Source organism: Schistocerca serialis, chromosome 2, assembly GCF_023864345.2.
Source record: "Schistocerca serialis cubense isolate TAMUIC-IGC-003099 chromosome 2, iqSchSeri2.2, whole genome shotgun sequence".
NCBI lineage: Eukaryota > Metazoa > Arthropoda > Insecta > Orthoptera > Acrididae > Schistocerca > Schistocerca serialis.
The window spans coordinates 396,035,201-396,057,776 of record NC_064639.1 but is presented as its reverse complement, the minus strand read 5'-3'; the positions used below and the strand labels follow the sequence as shown (position 1 = coordinate 396,057,776).

Genomic DNA, 22,576 nt, shown 5'->3' with positions numbered 1-22,576 from the left:
TGCTGCACTGAGGAGAGGTATCGATGTCTGTCTGTGAGGCTTGGCACGAAGCCGGCCTTGGTGGCCGAGCGGTTCTAGGCGCTTGAGTCCGGAACCGCGTGCCTGCTACGGTCGCAGGTTCGAATCCCGCCTCTGGCATGGGTGTGTTTGATGTCCTTAGATTAGTCAGGTTTAAGTAGTTCTGAGATCTAGGGGACTGATGACCTCAGATGTTAAGTCCCATAGTTCTGAGAGCCATTTGAACCATTTGAGCTTGACACGAAGTCGGCGTTTCAAAACATCGCATAGGATCCAGGGATGTTAATGTCTTGTAACCACTCCACCAAAGGCCGCGCAGTATGAACGTCTTGAAAGATGCAATCGCCATCCCCGAATTGCTCTTCAAAAGCAAGATGGTGCTTAAAGCATTAATGTAGGCCTATGCTGTGATGGTACCACGCAAAACAACTCGATGTGCAAGCCCAATCCATGAAAAAACACGACCACATAATAACACCACCGCCTCCATATTTTACTTTTGGCGCTACACACGCTGGCATATGACGTTCACCGGGCATTCGCCATATCCCTACCCTGCCATCGGATCGCCGCATTGTGTACCGTGATTCGACACTCCACACAACGTGTTTCCACTGTTCAATCGTTCAAATTTTACGCTCCTTACACGAAGCGAGGCATCGTTTGGCATTTGCCGGGGTGATGTGTGGCTTATGAGCAGCCGCTCGACCATAAAATCCAAGTTTTCTCTCCTCCCATTTAACTGTCATAGTATTTACACTGGATCCTGATGTAGTTTGGAATTCCTGTGTGATGGTCTGGGTAGATGCCTACCTCTTCAACTGTCGGCGGTCTCGCAATAGACGAGGTCGGCATGTACGCTTTTGTGCTGCTGTACGTGTCCCTTCACGTTTCCGCTTCACTACCACACCGGAAACAGTGGCCCTAGGGATGTTTAGGAAAGTGGAAATCTTACGTACAGACGAATGACGCAAGTGACAGCCAATCACCTGACCACGTTCGAAGTCAGTGAGTTCCGCAGAGTGCCCTATTCTGCTCTCTCACGATATCTAATGACTACTGAGGTCATTGATATGGAATATATGTCAGTAGGTGACAACGCAATGCACCCAATATGAAAAACATGTTTTTGGGGATGTCCGAATACTTTTGATCACATAGTGTATATAGTTACAATTTTTGATCGCGATTACGAGATATTCCGAATAAATGACATAGCAAAATTTTCACAGAATTACTGATTTCTGAAAAGCGATATCATACAAGAAAGTCTACTGTCTAACCGGTATTGCGTACTCCATCAATAAAAATGCGGTAGCCAGAGAGAAGGAGGTTAAAACTGATATACGTGCTGATTCTTTGCTGAAATTCAAATGGAGCTTCTTACGTGTGTTGTTGTCCACTACAATGTCATACATCAGTATGTTGGACTACCAAGTACTTTCATTTTTTTTGCATGGGTCGACTGCATGTCTCGATACCACATGAAACCATAAAGAAGCATAGACAACAAGGACATTCCAAAATAACCTTTATTCGGAAACTGGGAGATCATATAGAAATCTCAGTACGGGTAGTTAATCTTGTGAGGCTATTGTTCGTGCTCGTGGAGAAAAACAAGAAGTTGCTTATGTGTCGCTCTGCAAATAAAGCACTCTACGTTCTACTACGGAGGACATAACAAGAAATCCTCATGAGGCTAGGCAGTGTGTTTAAGAGATGCAGTAACAATAACAGTTCCACTGTTCCGGCTTAGTAATCTAACACTAGAACTCCAACATCCCAAATTCGTTGAGGAATCAATCAACCATATCAGATTTCCTTAGCTATAGGACGTACAGTGATATTAATTTGTAAGGACAGTCAGTAATATACGATCCAAACTCTAACCAACAACGTTCCAAATGTAAACTACCTGATTCAGGAAGCTTTAGTCTAACAGAGGTGGGTGGATCTAGTGCAGAGCAGGCCTATCTCATTGGTTCTGCATCTTCGAAAACCAAATCACGCCATCTACACCTGTGAAGGTCATCTGGACTTACCTACAATGCAACTAACTACATGTTACACTCTAGCATATGAATTCTGAGGCCCAATGTGCTACGAAAATAATACTGATGATTAATGAAAACAACCTCAACTGTATTATTGAACATTCATTGTGTTACGAGCGGTTTCGTTCGTTCAGGTTGCCGAGATGTTCGACGAATGAAACCGGTAGTAACATTATAAATGTGTAATAATACAGTTGAGGTCGTTTTCATTAATCATTAACTTTAGTACCAGCTGCACTGCTCAACGTAATCACGAAAACAATACCGTAAATGTGTAATAATACAGTTGAGGTCGTTTTCTTTAATCGCTAACTTTAGCACCAGCTGTGGTGCTCAATACAATCACGAAAATAACACCGAGAGAAGTGCAACAAAAATAGAGTAATTGCTGGTAATGCTGTTCAAACAGTTTTAGTCAAGTGCCCATGAAGTATATTTTGCCTTGTGTAAGCCCATCTTACCTGCATGACACGTAGTAATAGCGTCGCGACTTGAATATGCTTTGCGTATTGTCTGCCGTCGTCAAAGGGTGCGAATTTGTCGCAAATTAAAAATATTTATAATCACCAAACAAATTCCCTTCCTACACCACTAGACTTGCAGACAGATTATTTACGTAGTATGTGCAAGGACAAAGAGTATTTTGTTATAATCGTGGAGCTGCCTCGTACCAAATGTCTGAAAAGCTGTTACACCCGCAAATAAAAGATCAAGTAAAAGCTTAATATGTTGTCGAGGCCCAGTGCCCCAAGTTTCGTAGGTGTACATTCAGTACAGGAACTGCAGAAAGTTCGAGCAGCATTGATTAGAATTTACAGTGCTCTCGCGACGCGACACTACCAGTAGTCGAGATAAAGTTACCTGCACCAGTATGCACAGCAATAATCTCCTACTCTTATATATGAAACCTATACCTGCCACGCTGGTCTTACTGCAGCACGGCCAGAATAATTTAGAAAATGTTGGCACATTCTCAGCAGTCACAAAATAACTGAATTCTCTTCCCGTTGCAACTGAAACAGTAAACATCGGAACAGAAAAGACACCCAACTTACCTGCATAACGCGTAGCAATGGCGTCGGGACTGGAATAAGCTTTGCGTACTGCCTGCCATTGTTAAAGTCTGCGACTTTGTGGCAAATGAAAGATATTTATATTCACCAAACAAATTCCCGTCCTACGCGACTGTACTTGCAAACAGATTATTTATGTAATATGTGCAAGGACAAAACGTATTTTGCTGTAATTGTGGAGCTGTCTCGTACACAATGTCTGTGCGCTCCAGGCTGCAGCTGCATTGTCGCAACAATTACTTTAATAGTATTTTCTATAAAGCTATATTTTCTATAAAGCTATAGTGAAGGCAGCAGAGAATCAAATAGGTAAAAAGACGAGGGCTAGTAGAAACCCTTGGGTAACAGAAGAAATATTGAATTTAATTGATGAAAGGAGAAAATATAAAAATGCAGTAAATGAAGCAGGCAAAAAGGAATACAAACGTCTCAAAAATGATATCGACAGGAAGTGCAAAATGGCTAAGCAGGGATGGCTAGAGGACAAATGTAAGGATGTAGAGGCTTATCTCACTAGGGGTAAGATAGATACTGCCTACAGGAAAATTAAAGAGACCTTTGGAGAAAAGAGAACCACTTGTATGAATATCAAGAGCTCAGATGGAAACCCAGTTCTAAGCAAAGAAGGGAAAGCAGAAAGGTGGAAGGAGTATACAGAGGGTCTATACAAGGGTGATGTACTTGAGGACAATATTATGGAAATGGAAGAGGATGTAGATGAAGATGAAATGGGAGACATGATACTGTGTGAAGAGTTTGACAGAACACTGAAAGACCTGAGTCGAAACAAGGCCCCCGGAGTAGACAACATTCCATTAGAACTATTGACAGCCTTGGGAGAGCCAGTCCTGACAAAACTCTACCATCTTGTGAGCAAGATGTATGAGACAGGCGAAATACCCTCAGACTTCAAGAAGAATATAATAATTCCAATTCCAAAGAAAGCAGGTGTTGACAGATGTGAAAATTACCGAACTATCAGTTTAATAAGTCACAGCTGCAAAATACTAACGCGAATTCTTTACAGACGAATGGAAAAACTGGTAGAAGCCGACCTCGGGGAAGATCAGTTTCGATTCCGTAGAAATGTTGGAACACGTGAGGCAATACTAACCCTACGACTTATCTTAGAAGAACGATTAAGGAAAGGCAAACCTACGTTTCTAGCATTTGTAGGCTTAGAGAAAGCTTTTGACAATGTTGATTGGAATACTCTCAAATTCTAAAGGTGGCAGGGGTAAAATACAGGGAGCGAAAGGCTATTTACAATTTGTACAGAAAGCAGGTAGCAGTTATGAGAGTCGAGGGACATGAAAGGGAAGCAGTGGTTGGGAAGGGAGTGAGACAGGGTTGTAGCCTCTCCCCGATGTTATTCAATCTGTATATTGAGCAAGCAATAAAGGAAACAAAAGAAAAGTTCGGAGTAGGTATTAAAATCCACGGAGAAGAAATAAAAACTTTGAGGTTCGCTGATGACATTGCAATTCCTTCAGAGGCAGCAAGGGACTTGGAAGAACAGTTGAACGGAATGGACGGTGTCTTGAAAGGAGGGTATAAGATGAACATCAACAAAAGCAAAACGAGGATAATGGAATGTAGTCGCATTAAGTCGGGTGATGCTGAGGGAATTAGATTAGGAAATGAGACACTTAAAGTAGTAAAGCAGTTTTTCTATTTGGGGAGCAAAACAACTGATGATGATAGAAGTAGAGAGGATATAAAATGTAGACTGGCAATGCCAAGGAAAGCGTTTCTTAAGAAGAAAAATTTGTTAACATCGAGTACAGATTTAAATGCCAGGAAGTCGTTTCTTAAAGTATTTGTGTGGAGTGTAGCCATGTATGGAAGTGAAACGTGAACAATAAATAGTTTAGACAAGAAGAGAATAGAACCTTTCGAAATGTGGTGCTACAGAAGAATGCTGAAGATTAGATGGGTAGACCACATAACTAATGAGGTAGAATTGGGGAGAAGAGGAGCTTGTGGCACAACTTGACTAGAAGAAGGGATCGGTTGGTAGGACATGTTCTGAGATATCGAGGGATCACCAATTTAGTATTGGAGGGCAGCGTGGAGGGTAAAAATCACAGAGAGAGACCAAGAGATGAATATACTAAACAGATTCAGGAGGATGTAGGTTGCAGTACGTACTGGGAGATGAAGAAGCTTGCACAGGATAGAGTAGCATGGAGAGCTGCATCAAACCAGTCTCAGGACTGAAGACCACAACAACAACAACATATTTGTTTATACTTGTACAGTGTTCTCTTTCTTTATTTTGATTTATCGGACTGTGTATGAAGAGCACAATGAGCGTGGACGGTAGAAAGACACACAATAGCTATGTCTGATACTGTCTGCAAAACGAATTGCAAACAGAGTCATTAGTGAAGGAGTAATAGTTTAAAATGTAAAGTAATGAATTAAGATGTAACATCCTGAAGTTTTATTGCATGAACAGAAAAAAACAGTAATCGATATATTTTTTTTCTTTCGCTGTTCTGTGCGTGTGTGTGTGGGTGGGTGGGGGGGAGGGGGAGGAGGCGTGGCTCAGCTAGAAAATTTTGCGGAGAGGCTTGAAATTATGTGCGAAGCATGTTAGAAGTTCCGAATTGCTCTCATTCTCAAATACTGGATGAATAGTCTGGATAATTTCTGTGCTGTGAATTACGTAGCCTCCAGACATGTACAGAGTTCCTAATATCTAACTTATTGTGTTTAACCTGTAGCATAAGATTATAACCTTTAATGAGCAGATTGTGAAACAATTTCAAATTATTAGACTCGGTCAGTAATCAAATGACACACTGAAAATCCAATTTTTGTTGCCCTGGATGCCGTTCGACAAGCAACGCGCAACTGGAACCGAGCACCGTTTCGGCGGTTCTGTAATACGGATGTGTTTTGTATGCAAATGTCATCTTGCCATTACAGCTATCGACACAAATGTTGTAGCTTCTGGTGTCATTTCTTCCTTTTTTTAAGTTTTAGAATACTGATATAGGTACTTGTGTTGGTCCTGTTGTTGTTGTTCCTGCGGTCTCCTGCCCAAAGACTGGTCTGGTGCTGCGTATTTCCGTCTAATTACTGAAAGTCAACCTGCTTACTCCGTAACCTCTAGTCCCATCGTACCTATCCGTTACCAAAGTGACGATGTCTCTGTTGCGTCATATTGTCCTGTTAACCGATTCCTTTCTTTTTGTCAAGTTGTCCTATTAACCGATTCCTGTCTTTTCGTCAAGTTGTGCTATGCACTTCTATCTTCATTTGTTATCCGGTCTATCCACCAAGTCTTAAGCATTTTCCTGTAGCGTCCGAGTTTCACTTCCGTACAAAGCTACACCTTGAGGAAGGCTTTCACAACTTTAAAATTTATATTCGATTACAATAAATTTCAATTTTTGAGAAATACTTTGTCTAGATTTTAGTTCCTCTCTAGTTCGACCGTCCCCAGCCTTTTTTCTCCCCAAAAAGCTAAAATTCATACAATACCTATAGAGTCTCATTTTCTAATCTAATTCCCTGAAAACATCCCGATTTATAAGGGGCATTAAAAAACAAACGAGCCAGAGGAATTATTATAGAAACGAGTACCTGTATGTCAGAAATATTGATCCTGGCTGTTGAGACAGTTGTCCCACTGCGACACAAGGTAGTGAATGGCTGCGATGTTAACCAGTTCCTCACGTACAGCTGGACGTCGTCGTCCGAGGTGCGTCGTTTGCCCTCAGAGCGTTTTTAAGGGGACAAAAAATGGCGTAATCACAGGGAGAGAGGTCCGGGCTGCATGGAGGGTGGCCGAGAACCTCCCATTTGAATTTCTGCAGACGTGCTGCCGCTGTATCGGCCGTATGAAGCTTTGCATTGTCGTGGAGCAGAATGACCCCACGGATGAGATTGCCTGGTCGTTTTGATTTGATCGGTTAGCGAAGGATGGTCAAGGTTTCGAGTAACGCTGGTCATTCACTGTTGTTCCGTGCTGCAAGAAGTGAATCGGAAGGGGGCCAACTTGGTCAAAGAAGAACGTCAGCATAACCTTTCCTTCACTCGTGTGGAGGGCGAAGTGCAGCTGTACGTGCGGAACTGGTTAACATCGCAGCCCCGGGAATTTTATGAAACAGCCATTCACTGCCTTGTGTCGCAGTGGAACAAGTGTCTCAACAGCCAGGGTCAATACTTCTTGTACTGGTTTCTGGAATTATGCCTCCGGCTAGTTTCTTTTTGAATGCCCCTTAAAATACCGTTACATCTCATTATCCTTATTTCACTGTTGTTGATATTCACCTTATAACCTCTTTTCAAAATACTGTCGATTCTGTTCAACTGATCTGCCAAGTCTTTTGCCATATCTGCCAGAATTACAATTGTCTGTAATAACCTTCAGAGTTTTTATTTCAATTTCTTGGGCCTTTTTCCCTTTCCAGACTTCTCAGTGCACAAATTCAGTAGCTTCAGTTACAGGTTAGAGCCCTGTCTCACTACTCTGTCAACTACAGCCTCCCTTTCATGCCCTTCCATCAATTATAAATGCAGTCTCGTTTGAGTACAAAACTGTAGACAATTTCTTGTTCCATCTAGTCTGTCCCTGCTGGCATGTAAATTCGTGTATTGATATGTGGGGAATATTTTCGAGAAAATAAGACAAGTCAAATATTTCAAAATTTTATTACAAAAGTAACAAAAACAATAACAAAGATGTCAACAGAGGGTAGTTCTGCTCGGCTTCACCACTTGCTGTGGCCGCCTCCCGTCTTGATGTAGTGGTGTATGGTCTTGACGACGGGCACCTTGACGGGGTAGGGCTTGTGCACGGGCACGGGTACCGGCTTCTCCACGTGGAAAGGCACCGGCTTCACCACAGGCACGGGGACGATCTTCTCCACACGTACCGGCACCGGCTTGTCGACCGGTATGTGCACCGTACGTACGACGGGAACCTCGATACGCTCAGGCACCTGTCAACCAAAACAATGATGTCACCTCCTCACACACCGAAGCACTGCTGTCCATATTATTCCTTCTCTTTTGTTATTTTTCTGCTCCACTTGCCATTAAAACATGTTTCTGAACGTCAGGAGAGCTTGCGATGTGAATTTACGGATATTGTTGTTACATTGTTAGTCCATCATACCCTTCGAAAAGATTATTTTTCCGTCAAATTCGGCTGGTGCCTCATTAAGCCTTTTCAGCCGCAATTCTGCTGGAATTTAGCTACATCTGAATGTGATCATCACACATATTATATTTCTGAGGGTATTTTCGTTCTGTAGTTACAACTGCAAGAAAATGTGTCATTTTTTTTACCAGTCGCGTTTCGCTTTCTTGAGGTAAAGCATCATCAGTGGTCTGTAATTAAAGATATTTATAATTTGTTTCTTTTTTTAAGATCGAAAAACCGTTAACGAACTGTGTTTTTAAGATAAAAAAAAACACTTAGCGAACTGTTTTTCGATCTTAAAAATAAGTCAAATTATGCATATCTTTAACTACAGACCACTGATGATGCTATACCTCAATAAAGCGAAACGCCTTTGGTGAAAAGAAACACGCATTTTCTTGTAGTTGAAACGACAGACCGAAAATACCCTCAGGAATTTTAGAGCAGCTACGGATAATATGGCCACACAAATGATAATTGATATTATATTTGTTTATTACTATTGGATTCTTGTACTGCTGATTTCATTACCTTAATCCTTGTCCTACACAGCTTTAAAACACACACAGTAACAGCACATTTAAAGCCGACAGCCATTAAAGATAGCTCGCACTTTTTACTTCAGCGTGAAGAAGCAAATACATTTTTTCGGGACAAAAGAGGCTGGCAAATCGATGAGTTTTAGCTGATAGAAACCGGTGCCTTTCTCTAGGCAGATTTTAATAATCTAATTAACGTCTGGAGATCCCCAAAAATACTCGAGTCCTTAATAAGTACAAATTACCTATGAAACAGCGTGTGTAGTACACTCGAATTCCTCCATGACGGCACAACTGTACACAGTAAGGTACTATCGTTAAGTAACTATAATGGGATCAGAACCACTTAAAGAGTATAGTTTAAGTAATGACTGACAATTAGTCTTATATTTGGAAAAATGTGGACTGATGAGCTTTAGCAGGAGAATAAATTGGTTTCAAAATGCGGAATTAGTGGTTTGTTGATATCTTCTTTCACTATGTTATCACGGAGCGTTATTGTGAAACTATATGCAGTGGGAAATCAACAGTTAGATTTTCCGAGAGATCTGTGGTAAACACTTAAGCGCCTGCAAGGGAGACTCCGTGGAATATTCAAGAGCGACCAGTTCTTGAATATCATCAGTAGTTTGGGAAACTCAGCAGACCGGCTCACAAGAGAAGACGGAATTCAGAGCCAAGTAATTAGACGTGGATGCGGAGCAGCCGATGTGGCATTAGTTCGGAGAACCGCAGGTACGAGGACTTAAGATAGTGCTGTTTTCGTGAATCACTTTAGTCGGGTTGAAGGAGCCACTATTCGAAACATATTTAAAAGTCTGTTTTTCATCACCATCTGCCATCTCGGGCAGGGGCCACGGTTACACACAGGGAATATTTGGATGCATGCAAATGTATAGTCGGAAATCATGCAGAACGCTTTCAAAATTGTGTCTCGAGACGTTGAGCTGTACAAAACATCTTCTGTTCAACTGCATTGTTCAGCTGCATTAATTACAGAATGTACGTAAAGCACAAGGCATCAACTCACAAATCAAATTTCGGTTTATCGTTCTACAATTCTGATCGTCTAAGCGTTACACCTTCCTTTGAAATCCTTGCAAGTAACTTGCGATTTCATTCTTTCTTCGTAATGTTAGTGTCACAAACAGTGACGTAATTAACGTCGTCTCTATAGTGCAACGGTTCGGCTGTGTAACAAGTGCTCAGATTTAGCACAATTTTAAGATGAACTACATGGCGCAGAAGAGCCATAACACAACGAAGTGGAAGAGACCATTGATAAAGTAGAATATTTATGAGAGGTAAAGTGTGAATATCATCTCGAGAAAATACAGTTGCGTAATTAATTTTTTCATTTGTTTGCAAGTTCATATCTGCAGTCCTGATGCACAATGAAATCACCGCGCACAGAACTGTGGAACGCTGCTAGGTGAACCAGAAGAAATTGGCGCAGCTCATCTCTATTATAAGAATGAACTGCGTCCTTTGTGTCTTGCCTAGAGTTGTAAAACTACTTTAGGCTACCGTAAGATTTTCATAGCTAAGGGCAGACTACGATAGTTTTCCAGTAGACTTGGTCAGTTAAGATCTTACACATGTTAGATGCACGTTAGGTGTGTTGCATACCTATCGGGCGTCACCTCATTTCGATCGTTCTGTTTTCGTAGTTGATCAGTGTCCTAACAGATTCTCCTAGAAACCGGAAGTTGTGAAACTTCTAGAGACTGAGTTATGGTATATTAAAGGGCCACGTATCCTAGGGAACATTTATTCTCTACATAGTTATCGTCTTATCTGTTACTTAAAAATAAACTATTTATAACAAAATTGAAAAAAAATACCGATTTATCATATAACGTAAGAAATCGCAGTTTCCTGACTAAAAAAAAAAAAAAGAAAAACCGTCAAACATCGCTTCAACACCTCGTCGAGCTTATGTACAACATGTTTCTGTTATTTATAAAGAAATTTCGAACTTGTCAGTAATAACAGGAAACTCTTGCCTTTGATTACTATTAAGAACATTCCATTCAGGACGAAATAACAAGAATAATTTTACGGATTGTTTTATATTTGTGTCTGTATATCATGTTTGCATCAAAAGTAATTACTTTGGTTTCAAAAGAGCAGAATTTACTAGATTAACTAATTTTTCTTACTTATGAAATGCAATTTATATTTTATGAGGGTATAAAATATACAATGGACTGTATGTATAAAATGATATGAAAACCACCTCGTACCAGCGTCCTTCGCAAAGGAACAATCTAAGCGTGTATATAGAGTTATGTAAAGAAATAGATGAGTGCAATTTTACGGGCACGCGGAGGAAATGTACCATCATTTGGCATGCTCCTGTTCTTTGTCACATTTTTCGGTACACGACGAAGGCAGCTGAGAGAAATGCGGAGTGAAGGGTGTGGTGGCGTAGTTGCAGCAGCTGCTCTACATACCTTCACTCGGCAGCACCTATTAGCGTCTTTCATTGCGGCTCTGACGCCTTTCACCTTTCCCAAGCCATACCGAGAACGGAAGTTAGAATGACCGATTATGCTGCTCATGCTTCCTAATTAGACCACTCGTTTGCGCTCTGATTTCCTTTAATCATGCACAGTGCCTGATTTTGGTACTGATGTCTGTGTGCTAATACCTTCACAGAAGGTGAAGCAACAACGACCTGGAACTAAAGGACTTTATGTATTCTGAAACAGAAAACTAATAATCTTCGGCAAAATTGTGAACAATTGCTCAACACTCTTGCAGTATGAGATGTGGAAAATAGCTTCCTGGTATAAAAATCCCTTGGCCAACTTCACAAGCTACTGTTTCTCACATATACAGATCTCCTACGCGTACTGTTAGATGAGTCCAAAGGTATGCTAATTCATCGCTGGTGTGGAAACCAGCACACATTCCTGTGGAATGTGGAATCTGATAACTAATTGGAGATATTCACATATGATTCAAGGAATAAATTTTAAAACAAGAATAACGGAAAGAAGATCATGTATCTGACTTGAAGGCGATAAAATGATAAGAGATTTCGTATAATAATTCGTATATTTATACGTGTTTCTATATAAGAAATTAATCATTGAAAGATACATTTTCAGTTACTGTTCTGAAATTCAAGGAAATTATAGATTGAGGCGAAGCACTGAAGGTGCTTCGGTGTTTGGAACTGTGTGAATAATGAAGCAGGAAAGCTTAAAAATGACTTCAATGTCTACAAGAATCAAATGTTTGTGATAAAGAAAATGAAAGGTAAGTTGGAGTTTAACATAATGTCTGACAGGTGTGACGTTAATCGGGCCTGCTATCTAATACGCATGTTAGCAAATCAGTAGACTATACCAAGAAAATGTTAGAGCAGGATAAAATGTGTGGACGAATACATATCACTGCAGCTATCCTGCATGACAGAAATTAACTATACAACTGCCACTAAATAAAGTGCACGACGTACTTAAATCGAAATTTATGTTGAAGATACTTATGAGGAGTCAAGGGAAAGAAACCATCTAATAACATAAAATGTAAAGGTACCACAGAGGTACACCGGTCTAGATAGAATAGGTTGGTTCAAATGGCTCTGAGCACTATGGGACTTAACAGGTACGGACATCAGTCCCTTAGAGTTTATAACTACTTAAACCTAAATAACCTAAGGACATCACACGACACCCAGTCATCGCGAGGCAGAGAGAAAGAATAGGTACACAAGAGAATTGACACGAGGAGGCTATGAAAGGCTTATCACAAATCTAATGTTCCTTCAGTAGAAGGTTCAAGTAAATACAAATTTGAACAAGGGCAAGCGATCGGAAGATAGAAATAGGCCATAAATGTCATGTAAGAATGAAACCTTAATAGCTAATTGGAAGCAAAGGATAACGAATGACACGGTAGTCATCAGAACTGACTAAGAAAGATATTTGAGAAACACTCTAATAAGCGTAAGCTATCAGTAGGTCTCTTCATGTGAGACTTAATGATAAGACATGCACAGGTACTTACTCTACTAATTAATCCTTCCATTAGAGTATCAGCCGGAAAAATTGTATAGGACGCCACAAGTGTTCGAATACGTGACACAAAGTATTGAGGATATGATTCATGATAAAGAAAAACACATATTGGCGAACATGCATATGTAGCTTCAAGCGTAAAACGCTGCCATCTGGATATGGGATGTATCTGATGACCAATTCGAACGAAACAGCAGGATTAACGATCGCCGCGGGGGAGTAGTGGTCTAAGGCGTTGCATTCATGGACTGCGCGGCTGGTCCCGCCGGAGGTTCGAGTCCTCCCACGGGCATGGAGGTGTGTGTTTGTCCTTAGGATAATTTAGTTAAGTAGTGTGTAAGATTAGGGACTGATGACTTTAGCAGTTAAGTCGCATAAGATTTCACACCCATTTGAACATTTTTGATTAACGATCGTTGGCAGGGAGCGCCGACCAGTTCCGGGAATACTTTCTAAACTATTCTGGAATACAGTTGGCTTCCCAAGACGACAAAATTAAAAGATAGAAACTTTCAGAAGAGATCTGATTGCTCCAAATTCGCATACCCGTGGGGTGCTATAATTTCCATTGCACCTTGGTAAATATTCCGCTGTATTGGTAGCAAGAGCATCCAAGAGATGCTACGAAATCGTCGAGACTGTCACAAGGTTGGAACCTTCCTTAGCATGTCGTGTAGCAGCCGCCTAGACCTCACCTTGATGTGGATTGGGACGGGCTGCGGCACGGCCACGGGCACGGGGTGCGGCACGGCCACCGGAACCGGATGTGGGACCGGGATCTTGACGATTTTGACGTGGCCTCCATGGTCGTCGCCATAGCCGCCGCCGTAGCCGCCGTCGTATCCCTCGTCTTCGTAGCCGTTGATCTCCTCCACATGAACTCCGGGAATCGCGGCCACTCGGCACGCCGCCAGCGCCACCGTCAGTAGAGACACCTATCGGCACAAAAATACACCATTTGCATTCTCAGCACGCCGCTGCTGTGATAACATACACTACCGGCCAGTAAAATTGCTACACCAAGAAGAAATGCAGATGATAAACGGGTATTCATTGGACAAATATATTATACTACAATTGACATGTGATTACATTTTCAAGCAATTTGGGTGCATATATCCTGAGAAATCACTACCCAGAACAACCACGTCTGGCCGTAATAACGGCCTTGACACGCGTGGGCATTGAGTCAAACAGAGCTTGGATGGCGTGTACAGGTACAGTTGCCCATGCAGCTTCAACACGATACCACAGTTCATCAAGAGTAGTGACTGGGGTATTGTGACGAGCCAGTTGTACGGCCACCATTGACCAGACGTTTTCAGTTGGTGAGAGATCTGGAGAATGTGCTGGCCAGGGCAGAGGTCGAACATTTTCTGTATCCAAAAAGGCTCGTACAGGGCCTGCAACATGCGGTCGTGCATTATCCTGCTGAAATGAGGGGTTTCGCAGGGATAGAATGAAGGGTAGAGCCACGGGTCGTAACACAGCTAAAATGTAACGTCCACTATTAAAGCGCCGTCAATGCGAACACGAGGTAACCGAGACGTGTAACCAGTGGCACCCCATACCATCAAGCCGGGTGATACGCCAGTATGTCGATGACGAATACACGCTTCCAATGTGCGTTCACCGCGATGCACCCAGGTTCGTCAGTGAGTACACCATCGCAGGCGCTTCTGTCTGTGATGCAGCGTCAAGGGTAACCGCAGCCATGGTCTCCGAGCTGATAGTCCATGCTGCTGCAAACGTCGTCGAACTGTTCGTGCAGATGATTGTTGTCTTGCAAACTTCCCTATCTGTTGACTCAGAGAGCGAGACGTGGCTGCACGATGCCTGTCATCTCGACTGCTAGTGATACGAGGCCGTTGGGATCCAGCACGACGTTCCGTATTTCCCTCTTGAACCCACCTATTCCATATTCTGCTAACAGCAACTGCATTTCGACCAACGCGAGCAGCTATGTCGCGATACGATAAACCGCAATCGCGATAGGCTACAATACGACCTTTATCAAAGTCGGAAACGTGATGGTACTCATTTCTCCTCCTTACACGAGTCATCACAACAACCTTTCACCAGGCAACGTCGGTCAATTGCTGTTTGTGTACGAGAAATCGGTTGGAAACTTTCCTCATGTGAGCACGTTGTAGGTGTCGCCACCGGCGCCAAAATTGTGTGAATGCTCTGAAAAGCTAATCATTTGCATATCACAGCATCTTCTTCCTGTCGGTTAAATTTCGCGTCTGTAGCACGTCATCTTCGTGGTGTAGCAATTTTAATGACCAGTACTGTAGTTGTGGCCAATAAGAGACGTTGCTGGGTTATATTTCCAGCTTACTCGCCAACGTCCCCTACATAATCTCACGTTTGATGCTTCACTAAGAGAAATACGAATAATAAGATAATGAACTTTATGAAGACTTCTACTTCAGGAACAAATACGCTGTCAGCTCTAAGACTTGCACTGGCTAAACCGCATTCAGTGTTTCTCCTATCCTTTGGGCTCGCCTTCTCCTAATGTCTGCTTCCAAGCCAGCAAACCTTACTCTCATTTATTACCCTCTTCAACACTGAAAAAATGAGCTTCACCTGAAAAGTTGTCTTTCGTACGCAGGCGATTCATGTAAATGTTTTCCGACCTGATTGTGGCCACACGACGCGAATTAACAGACTTTGAATGCGGAGTGATAGTTGGAGCTACACGCATGGAACATTCCATTTCGGAAGTCGTTAGGGAATTCATTGTTACGACATCCACAGCGTCAAGAGTGTGTCGAGAATACCAAATTTCAGGCATTGCCTCTGAAAACGGACAACAGAGTGGTCCACGGCCTTCACGTAACTACCGAGAGCAGCGGCGTTTGCGTAGAGTTGTCAAGACAAGCAACACTGCGTGAAATAACCACAGAAATCAACTTGGGATACTACGAGTGTGGCGAAATTTGGCGTGGCCGAGCGGTTCTAGGCGCTTAAGTCTGGAACCACGCGGCTGTTACAGTCGCAGGTTCGAATCCTGCCTCAGGTATGGATGTGTGTGATGTCCTTAGCTTAGTTAGGTTGAAATAGTTCTGTAAAGTCTAGGGGACTGATGACCTCAGATGTTATGTCCCTTAGTACTTAGAGCCATTTGAGCCATTTTTTAAATCTGGCGTTAATGGGCTATGGCAGCAGACGACTAATGCGGGTGCCTTTGCTAACAGCACGACATTGCCTCCAGCGCCGCTGCTGGGTTCGTAACCATATCGGCTGGACCATAGATGAATGGAAAACCGTGGCCTGGTGGGATGAGTCCCGATTTAAGATCGTATGAACTAATGGTGGTATTCGAGTGTGGCGCAGACGCCACGAAGCAATGGACACAAGCTGTCAACAAGACACTGTGCAAGATGGTGGTGGCTCCATAATGATGTGGACTGTGTTTACATGGAATGAAGTGGGTCCTCTTGTCCAACTGAACCGATCATTGACTAGAAATGGTTACTGGGAGACCATTTGCAGCCATTCTCAGACCTCATGTTTCCAAACAACGGTGGATTTTTTTTATGGATGACAATGTGCCATATCACAGGCCACAGTTGTTCGCGAATGGTTTGAAGATCATTCTGGATATATCGAGCGAATGATTTAGCCAGCAAGATATCCCGACATGAATCCCATCGAACAGTTTGGGAACATAATTGAGAGGTCAGATCGTGATCAAAATACTGCACCGTCAACACTTTTGCAATTACAGACGGCTATAGGTGCAGCGTGGCTCAGTAGTTCTGCAGGTGACTTTCAACGGCTTGTTGAGTCCCTGCCAACGACTTGTTGAGTGCCTGCCATGTTGAGCTGCAGCCTTGCGCCGGGAAGAAGGAGGTCCGACACGACGTGAGGAGGTATCCCATTACTCTTATGGCAGCATTTTCATAACAACAACAATTTCGATTGCCTCATTGAAGGGAGCAACAGAATTAATAATACCAGCATAAAAGAGGTATAATCAACTACTGACCTGTCATTCTATGATACATCATTACATAACATTGTAAATTTTTAAATTAGTGCAGTTTTTCAATATCAGTTGAAAAATTTGTAATTTTCATCTGCTGCAGGATAATAATACGTTTTCTTTTTGAGTCGGTCTCACTCGATAGAAGTCGAATTATAGATCGCTGATTGTTCCTTTGAAAATCAAATGTTGGTTATTGGGTGAGGTCTGAAACGTTTTTCAGCATGATCCATAAAAGCCGACCTTTTTTCATAAACTTCTTATTTTTCCATATCTGACGCAGGACTGAAGTTGGTAGGCAGCGATATAGTCCTGCCGTGCAGCTATTAAACATTTTATAGACGCTGGACAATTAGACTTTGTGCGATAGATTTTCTACGTCGGGCAGAGCGAATGATGCGAGAGGATAGCGGTAGCACTTGTAGATCAGATATGTCGCTTATTCTCCGAAAATGGCTCTGAGCACTATGGGACTTAACTGCTGAGGTCATCAGTCCCCTGGAACATAGAACTATTTAAACCTAACTAAGGACATCACACACATCCATGCCCGAGGCAGGATTCGAACCTGCGACCGTAGCGGTCGCGCGGTTCCAGACTGTAGCGCCTAGAACCGCTCGGCCACCCCGGCCGGCAAATTCTCCGAAATGGCCTCCCAGAAGACCAGAACATTGGTTCGGATGGAATTCTAGGAGTAGTCTGGACACGTAGCTTTCCTCCCACTCGTACCTAATAATTTCCGTGCGCCAAACACCGTATCAGCAAATCACAGAACAGAGATAACTGAAGTAATACACTTGTAATTAAGAGTAATGTTTAGAAGAGAGAAATGTAAGGTAGGAGAAAAATCTGACTGAGACTAGAATGCCAGATTTTAGTAAAAGGTAAGAGCAAAGGCAGACAGAATTTGGGGGGGGGGGGGGGGTGAGGGGTGTGGACGTCCGGCCCGTGATTGATGGCATTTCTCAGAAAGTGCAGCTATCTGTCCAGGATTCTATCCCAGGAATACGTGGAGAACTTCCCAGCTAGAGGAGACTTTGTGTAACACTGATTTGTAATATGGGCTTGTTGGACTGACGAAAGCCCAGTAGTATGTTGTCTTGGTAACCAATAGCTGTGCTAAACCTCGTTTGCACCCGAAAGCTTAAGATACATGTTTCTGGTACAATTGTAAGATGTTTCTGGCCAGGGTTATTATGAGTGATGTGTTAAACCCAGAGGCGCGTTAAACATCAGAAGTGCTACCTAAAGTGGTCAGTAAAGTGGATATAACAAATCTAAATGTATCTAATCGCTTGTCTTACTGGAATTCTCAGTGTTGGCGACCGTTTATGATAAGAATTTTTATGTAAGTGCTGTCATTCCAGTCGTTGCGTACAGGGTCGACGATTGCTAAGACTTATCTCACCCAAGCCAAGTATTTTTGTGGGACCCGTTACCGATTTCGGCGACAAAAATATCATGGTCAGATAAGCAGAGTAGGCTAACGGAAAATCTACGCAAGCATAAAAAGAAACTACACCGTGGCAAATACAGTCTACCTGTCCTCAGCAGGATAAGATTATCCAGTACTTCACTACAATTGGCGTTCCTTGCGTAAACGCAGTATCTGCAACGTATCTGCACCGTGACGAAACCAGGGTGCCCTTTTGGGAAGGGAATTGAAGTTCAGGGAGAAGAAATGAAAGCTATGATGTTTGCCACATACATTGCAATTTAGCGTAAGACTTTGATCTTCAGTTGAAGGACATGGATATTGTACTGATGAGAGATTATAAGAACAACGTCAACAAAAATTAAAGAAGGGTAATGGAATGTAATTGATCTAAATCAGACGATGATGAGGGAATTATTTTTTAGTAGTAGCTGAGTTTTCCTCTTTGGGCAGCAAAATAACTGACGATGGTCGAAGTGGGAGAAAACATAAAATGCGGGCTGGTAGTTGCAAGAAAAGTATTCCTGAAGAAGTGGAATTTTTTAACATCTCACGTAAATTTAAATGTTAGGAACGCTTTTCTGTAAGTATTTGAACATAATGTAGCCTAAAGTGAAATGTCAACAGTAAGCAGATGAGACAAGAAGAGGAGCTTTCGAAATTTAGTGTTACTGTAGAACTTTGTGAATAACAATTCAAAACACTCAACACCTAATAATAATTGAAACTGTAACAAAAATTATAAAAATTAAAAAAGTAAAAAATGATGAGGTGTTTCCAAAATCCGCAGAGCTTTTGAAAGCGTATTATTTGCAACTACCGACTTCATTCACTATAGACGCATCTTCAGGCTTATTATAGTTGTATTTTCATTATATGGATGAACAATTACGGTGTCCCAGCAAGTGGAAAATTATCCATGTTAAAAGTCAAACTACACTGGACGGATGTCATAATAAAATTGAGTACATCCAAAGTGTCCTTGTCAAAATGTACAAATGTACAAAGCATCTTTTGGATGTACTAAGTTTTATTATGACAAGCCATCAATATTATTTGACTCTTAACGTGGATAACTTCCCGAATGCTGAGACTGTAACTGTCCGTCTACATTATGAAAATGTAACCATTATACAGCTAAAGATGCGTCTATATTGGCGTGAAACCGCGACTTGCGAATGAAGCACCTTCATACAGCTCTGCAGCTTTTGGAAACACATCGTCATTCTTGAATTTTTTAATTGTTACAATTATTACGATAATTTGAGTAGTTATTGAGTGATGAGTGTTTTTATTGTTAATCGCAATTGTCTCAGAGCTGTAGTTGCCCTTCCCAGAAAGCAGCTGGTCACAGTAGAACGCTACATGGGTAGAACGAATAACTAACGAGGAGGTACTGAACAAGTTGCGGAAAAAAAAGAGAAGGATTTGTGGCATCGCTTGACTAAAAGGTTCATGGGATAAAACCTGAGCGACTCGTCGGTTTTCTAATGCAGGGAAGTGTCTGACTGTCTGTGTGTGTGTGAGAGAGAGAGAGAGAGACAGAGAGAGACAGAGAGGGTAGCGGGGAAATTGTAGACGTACACCAAGGAATGATTACCGTAAGCAAGTTCAAACGGATGGATGCAGGCGGAGTAGTTACGAAAAGATCTGTATGTACATCTAAATGATTACTCTGCAACTCACAATTAGGTGCCTGGCAGAGGGTTCATTGAACAACCTTCAAGCTACTTCTCTAGCGTCCCACTCTCGAATAACTTGCGGGAAAAAACAAACAAATCTATTCGTGCGAGCTCTGGTTTATCTTATTTTATTACGATAATCAGTTCTCCCTATGTCGGTGGCCACCAGCAGAATATTTCACACTCTGTAGAAAAACATAGTGATTGAAATTTCATGACAAGCCCCTGTCGCAACGAAAAACACCGTTGCTTTAATTATTGTCATCGCATTCGCGTGTCATATCCGTAGCACCCTCTCCTCCATTTCGCCACAGTGCAAAACGAGCTGCCATTCTCTGGACGTTTTCGATGTCCTCCGTCAAATCTAATTGATGCGAATCCGCCGGCCGTTGTGGACGAGTGGTTCTTGGCGCTACATTCTGGAACCGCGCGACCGCTACGGTAGCAGGTTCGATTCCTGCCTCGGGCATGGATGTGTGTGATGTCCTTAGGTTAGTTAGGTTTAAGTAGTTCTAAGTTCTAGGGGACTGATGATCACAGCAGTTAAGTCCCATAGTGCTCAGAGCCATTTGAACCATTTTTTGATGCGAATCCAACACCACACAGCAGTACTCCAGAAGAGGGCGTACAAGTGAAGTGTAAGCAGCCTCTTTAGTAGACGCATCGCATTTTCTGTTTTGCCAATAAACCACGGTCTTCGGTTAGCTTTCCCCACAAGATTATCATATGTGATTTTTCTAGTTTCAGTTTCTCGTAATTTTAATCTCTAAGTACGTAGCTGAATTCACAATCTTTAGATTTGTGTGATTTATCATGTTACCGAAATTTAGCGCAAATTTTTTTTTTATTTTCAAGATTGCGTAAATACTTATTTTCACAAACGGTTTTTTCTGGTCTTCAAAAGTTATTGTTACAAAAAGTGTTCATTGCGAGCTGGAGCCTCATGTCAAGTTGTCATATTAGCGGGTAAAATGTAGCAAATTATGCAAAGGTTTATCAGCAATAAAAGATTTACCATCAAAAAGCACCTTGTGCCGATGGCCATGTCCGTATATGAGTTCATAGATGTTTGTTGAGACTTAAGAAACACAGTATACGGTAAAATTCAAACTATTACATGTGTTTACATATACGGACATGACCATGAACACAAGGTGCTATTTGATTGTATTTGTGAGAAACCTTTGCATAATGTGCTACATTTTATCCACCAATATGACAACTTGGCATGAGTTTCCAATTATTTATGCGATCTTGGCTAGATAAAGTTTTTTACCAAGTAAAACAGACTGATTGCTCCTTCTCATTTCCCAGCATGAGAAAGTTCTCCGAAATTTAGCGGATTCCTTTTACTACTTTTGTGGATCAATTCATGGTTTTTGTTATTTAGAGTTTACTGCCATTTTTCGCAGCATACGGCTATCTCGTGTACATCTTTTTGCAGATGGTTATGATCATCTCATGACTCTACAAGACGGTAAATGACAACATCTCCTGCAAACAATCTATGTGGGCTGGTCAGATTGTCTCCTAACTAGTTTATGTAGATCAAAACACCAGAGGACCTACGACACTTCCTTGAGGAACGCCAGTTATTACTTCTATCTCACTCGATGACTTTCTTCCAATTACTGTGAACTGATGAAGAGGCTTGTACACGAAAGACTAGCATGGAAAGCAGCATCAGACCAATCTTCGGACTAAAGAGAACAACAGATAAAAGGAGGCAGAGAGCGATCTTAGCGATCTGCGAGCCGCATAAAGACAGAGAGATAGAGGTAAGACCCCGGCTAGCAGCTTTACCGTTAGTTGCATGGCTGCAGTTTTCCGTAAGGACGTCCGGGCCGCAACTGACTGCCCCTCGGTGTCCGCCGCCGGCTCTTATAGGCTGGTGGGCACTTTCTTCGCGAGGGCCATTCTCTGTCCGCCGCCTCTCGACGGTCACCTCCAGCGCCCACTCCCCTCCCCGCCCTTCCTACTCCTCTGGCCAGACGACGCCCGCACCACAATTACCGGCGCCTTCTTCTCCACCTCTTACTGCTCCTTCCCCTCCTCCTCCGGGAGGCAGAAGCCCTCGACCGAGATTCGCAGACGCAAGCGGCGCCAACCGTGTGTGAGGCGCCGGCGGCAGCCGAGTGGACGCGGAAGTCGCTCCCCTCACTCGGAAACGATTTGCCTCGGCGCGCTGGCGCGGGCTGCAGGCTGCGGCGTCACAAAGGCGCCGGAGTGGGCTTCTGGTCGATTGGTCGCGCCGGCCGGCTGTCCGCTGCACCGACAAGCGTCTGACCTGGCGAACGGAAAGCGCGGTCGTCCGGGAGACACTCCTCGGCGGTCGCTTGGATAAAATCCTACGATAAAAAGGTCTTATCAGCAGTTTTGTCCTCTCTACCTTTGCGCCATCTATTTTTTGTTTTTTTTTTTTGTTTTATGTTCGATAGCTGAATCAGTTCTGCTCTTGAACTCTTCAGAGTATTATTAGATGAAGCAAACTGTAAGGCCGACTGTAGTAGAAGCAGCCGAATGTGACTGAAAATGGTGTGAAGATTGCTCCGAAACGACTCAGAAACAACAAGGCCCCAACGGTGATCAGAA

At 42.5% G+C, this 22,576-nt stretch overlaps 1 protein-coding gene across 1 annotated transcript; it reads right to left on the bottom strand.

Moving 5' to 3' along the window:
- Positions 1-7,855: 7,855 nt before the first annotated feature.
- On the bottom strand, positions 7,856-21,823 carry LOC126455566 (uncharacterized). The gene is made up of 3 exons (XM_050091319.1): positions 21,788-21,823; positions 13,569-13,808; positions 7,856-8,100 (listed from the first exon to the last, which is right to left on the bottom strand). The coding sequence occupies exons 1-3, from the start codon at positions 21,797-21,799 to the stop codon at positions 7,870-7,872; spliced, it is 483 nt and encodes a 160-aa protein (XP_049947276.1). The 5' UTR covers positions 21,800-21,823; the 3' UTR covers positions 7,856-7,869.
- Positions 21,824-22,576: the final 753 nt, after the last annotated feature.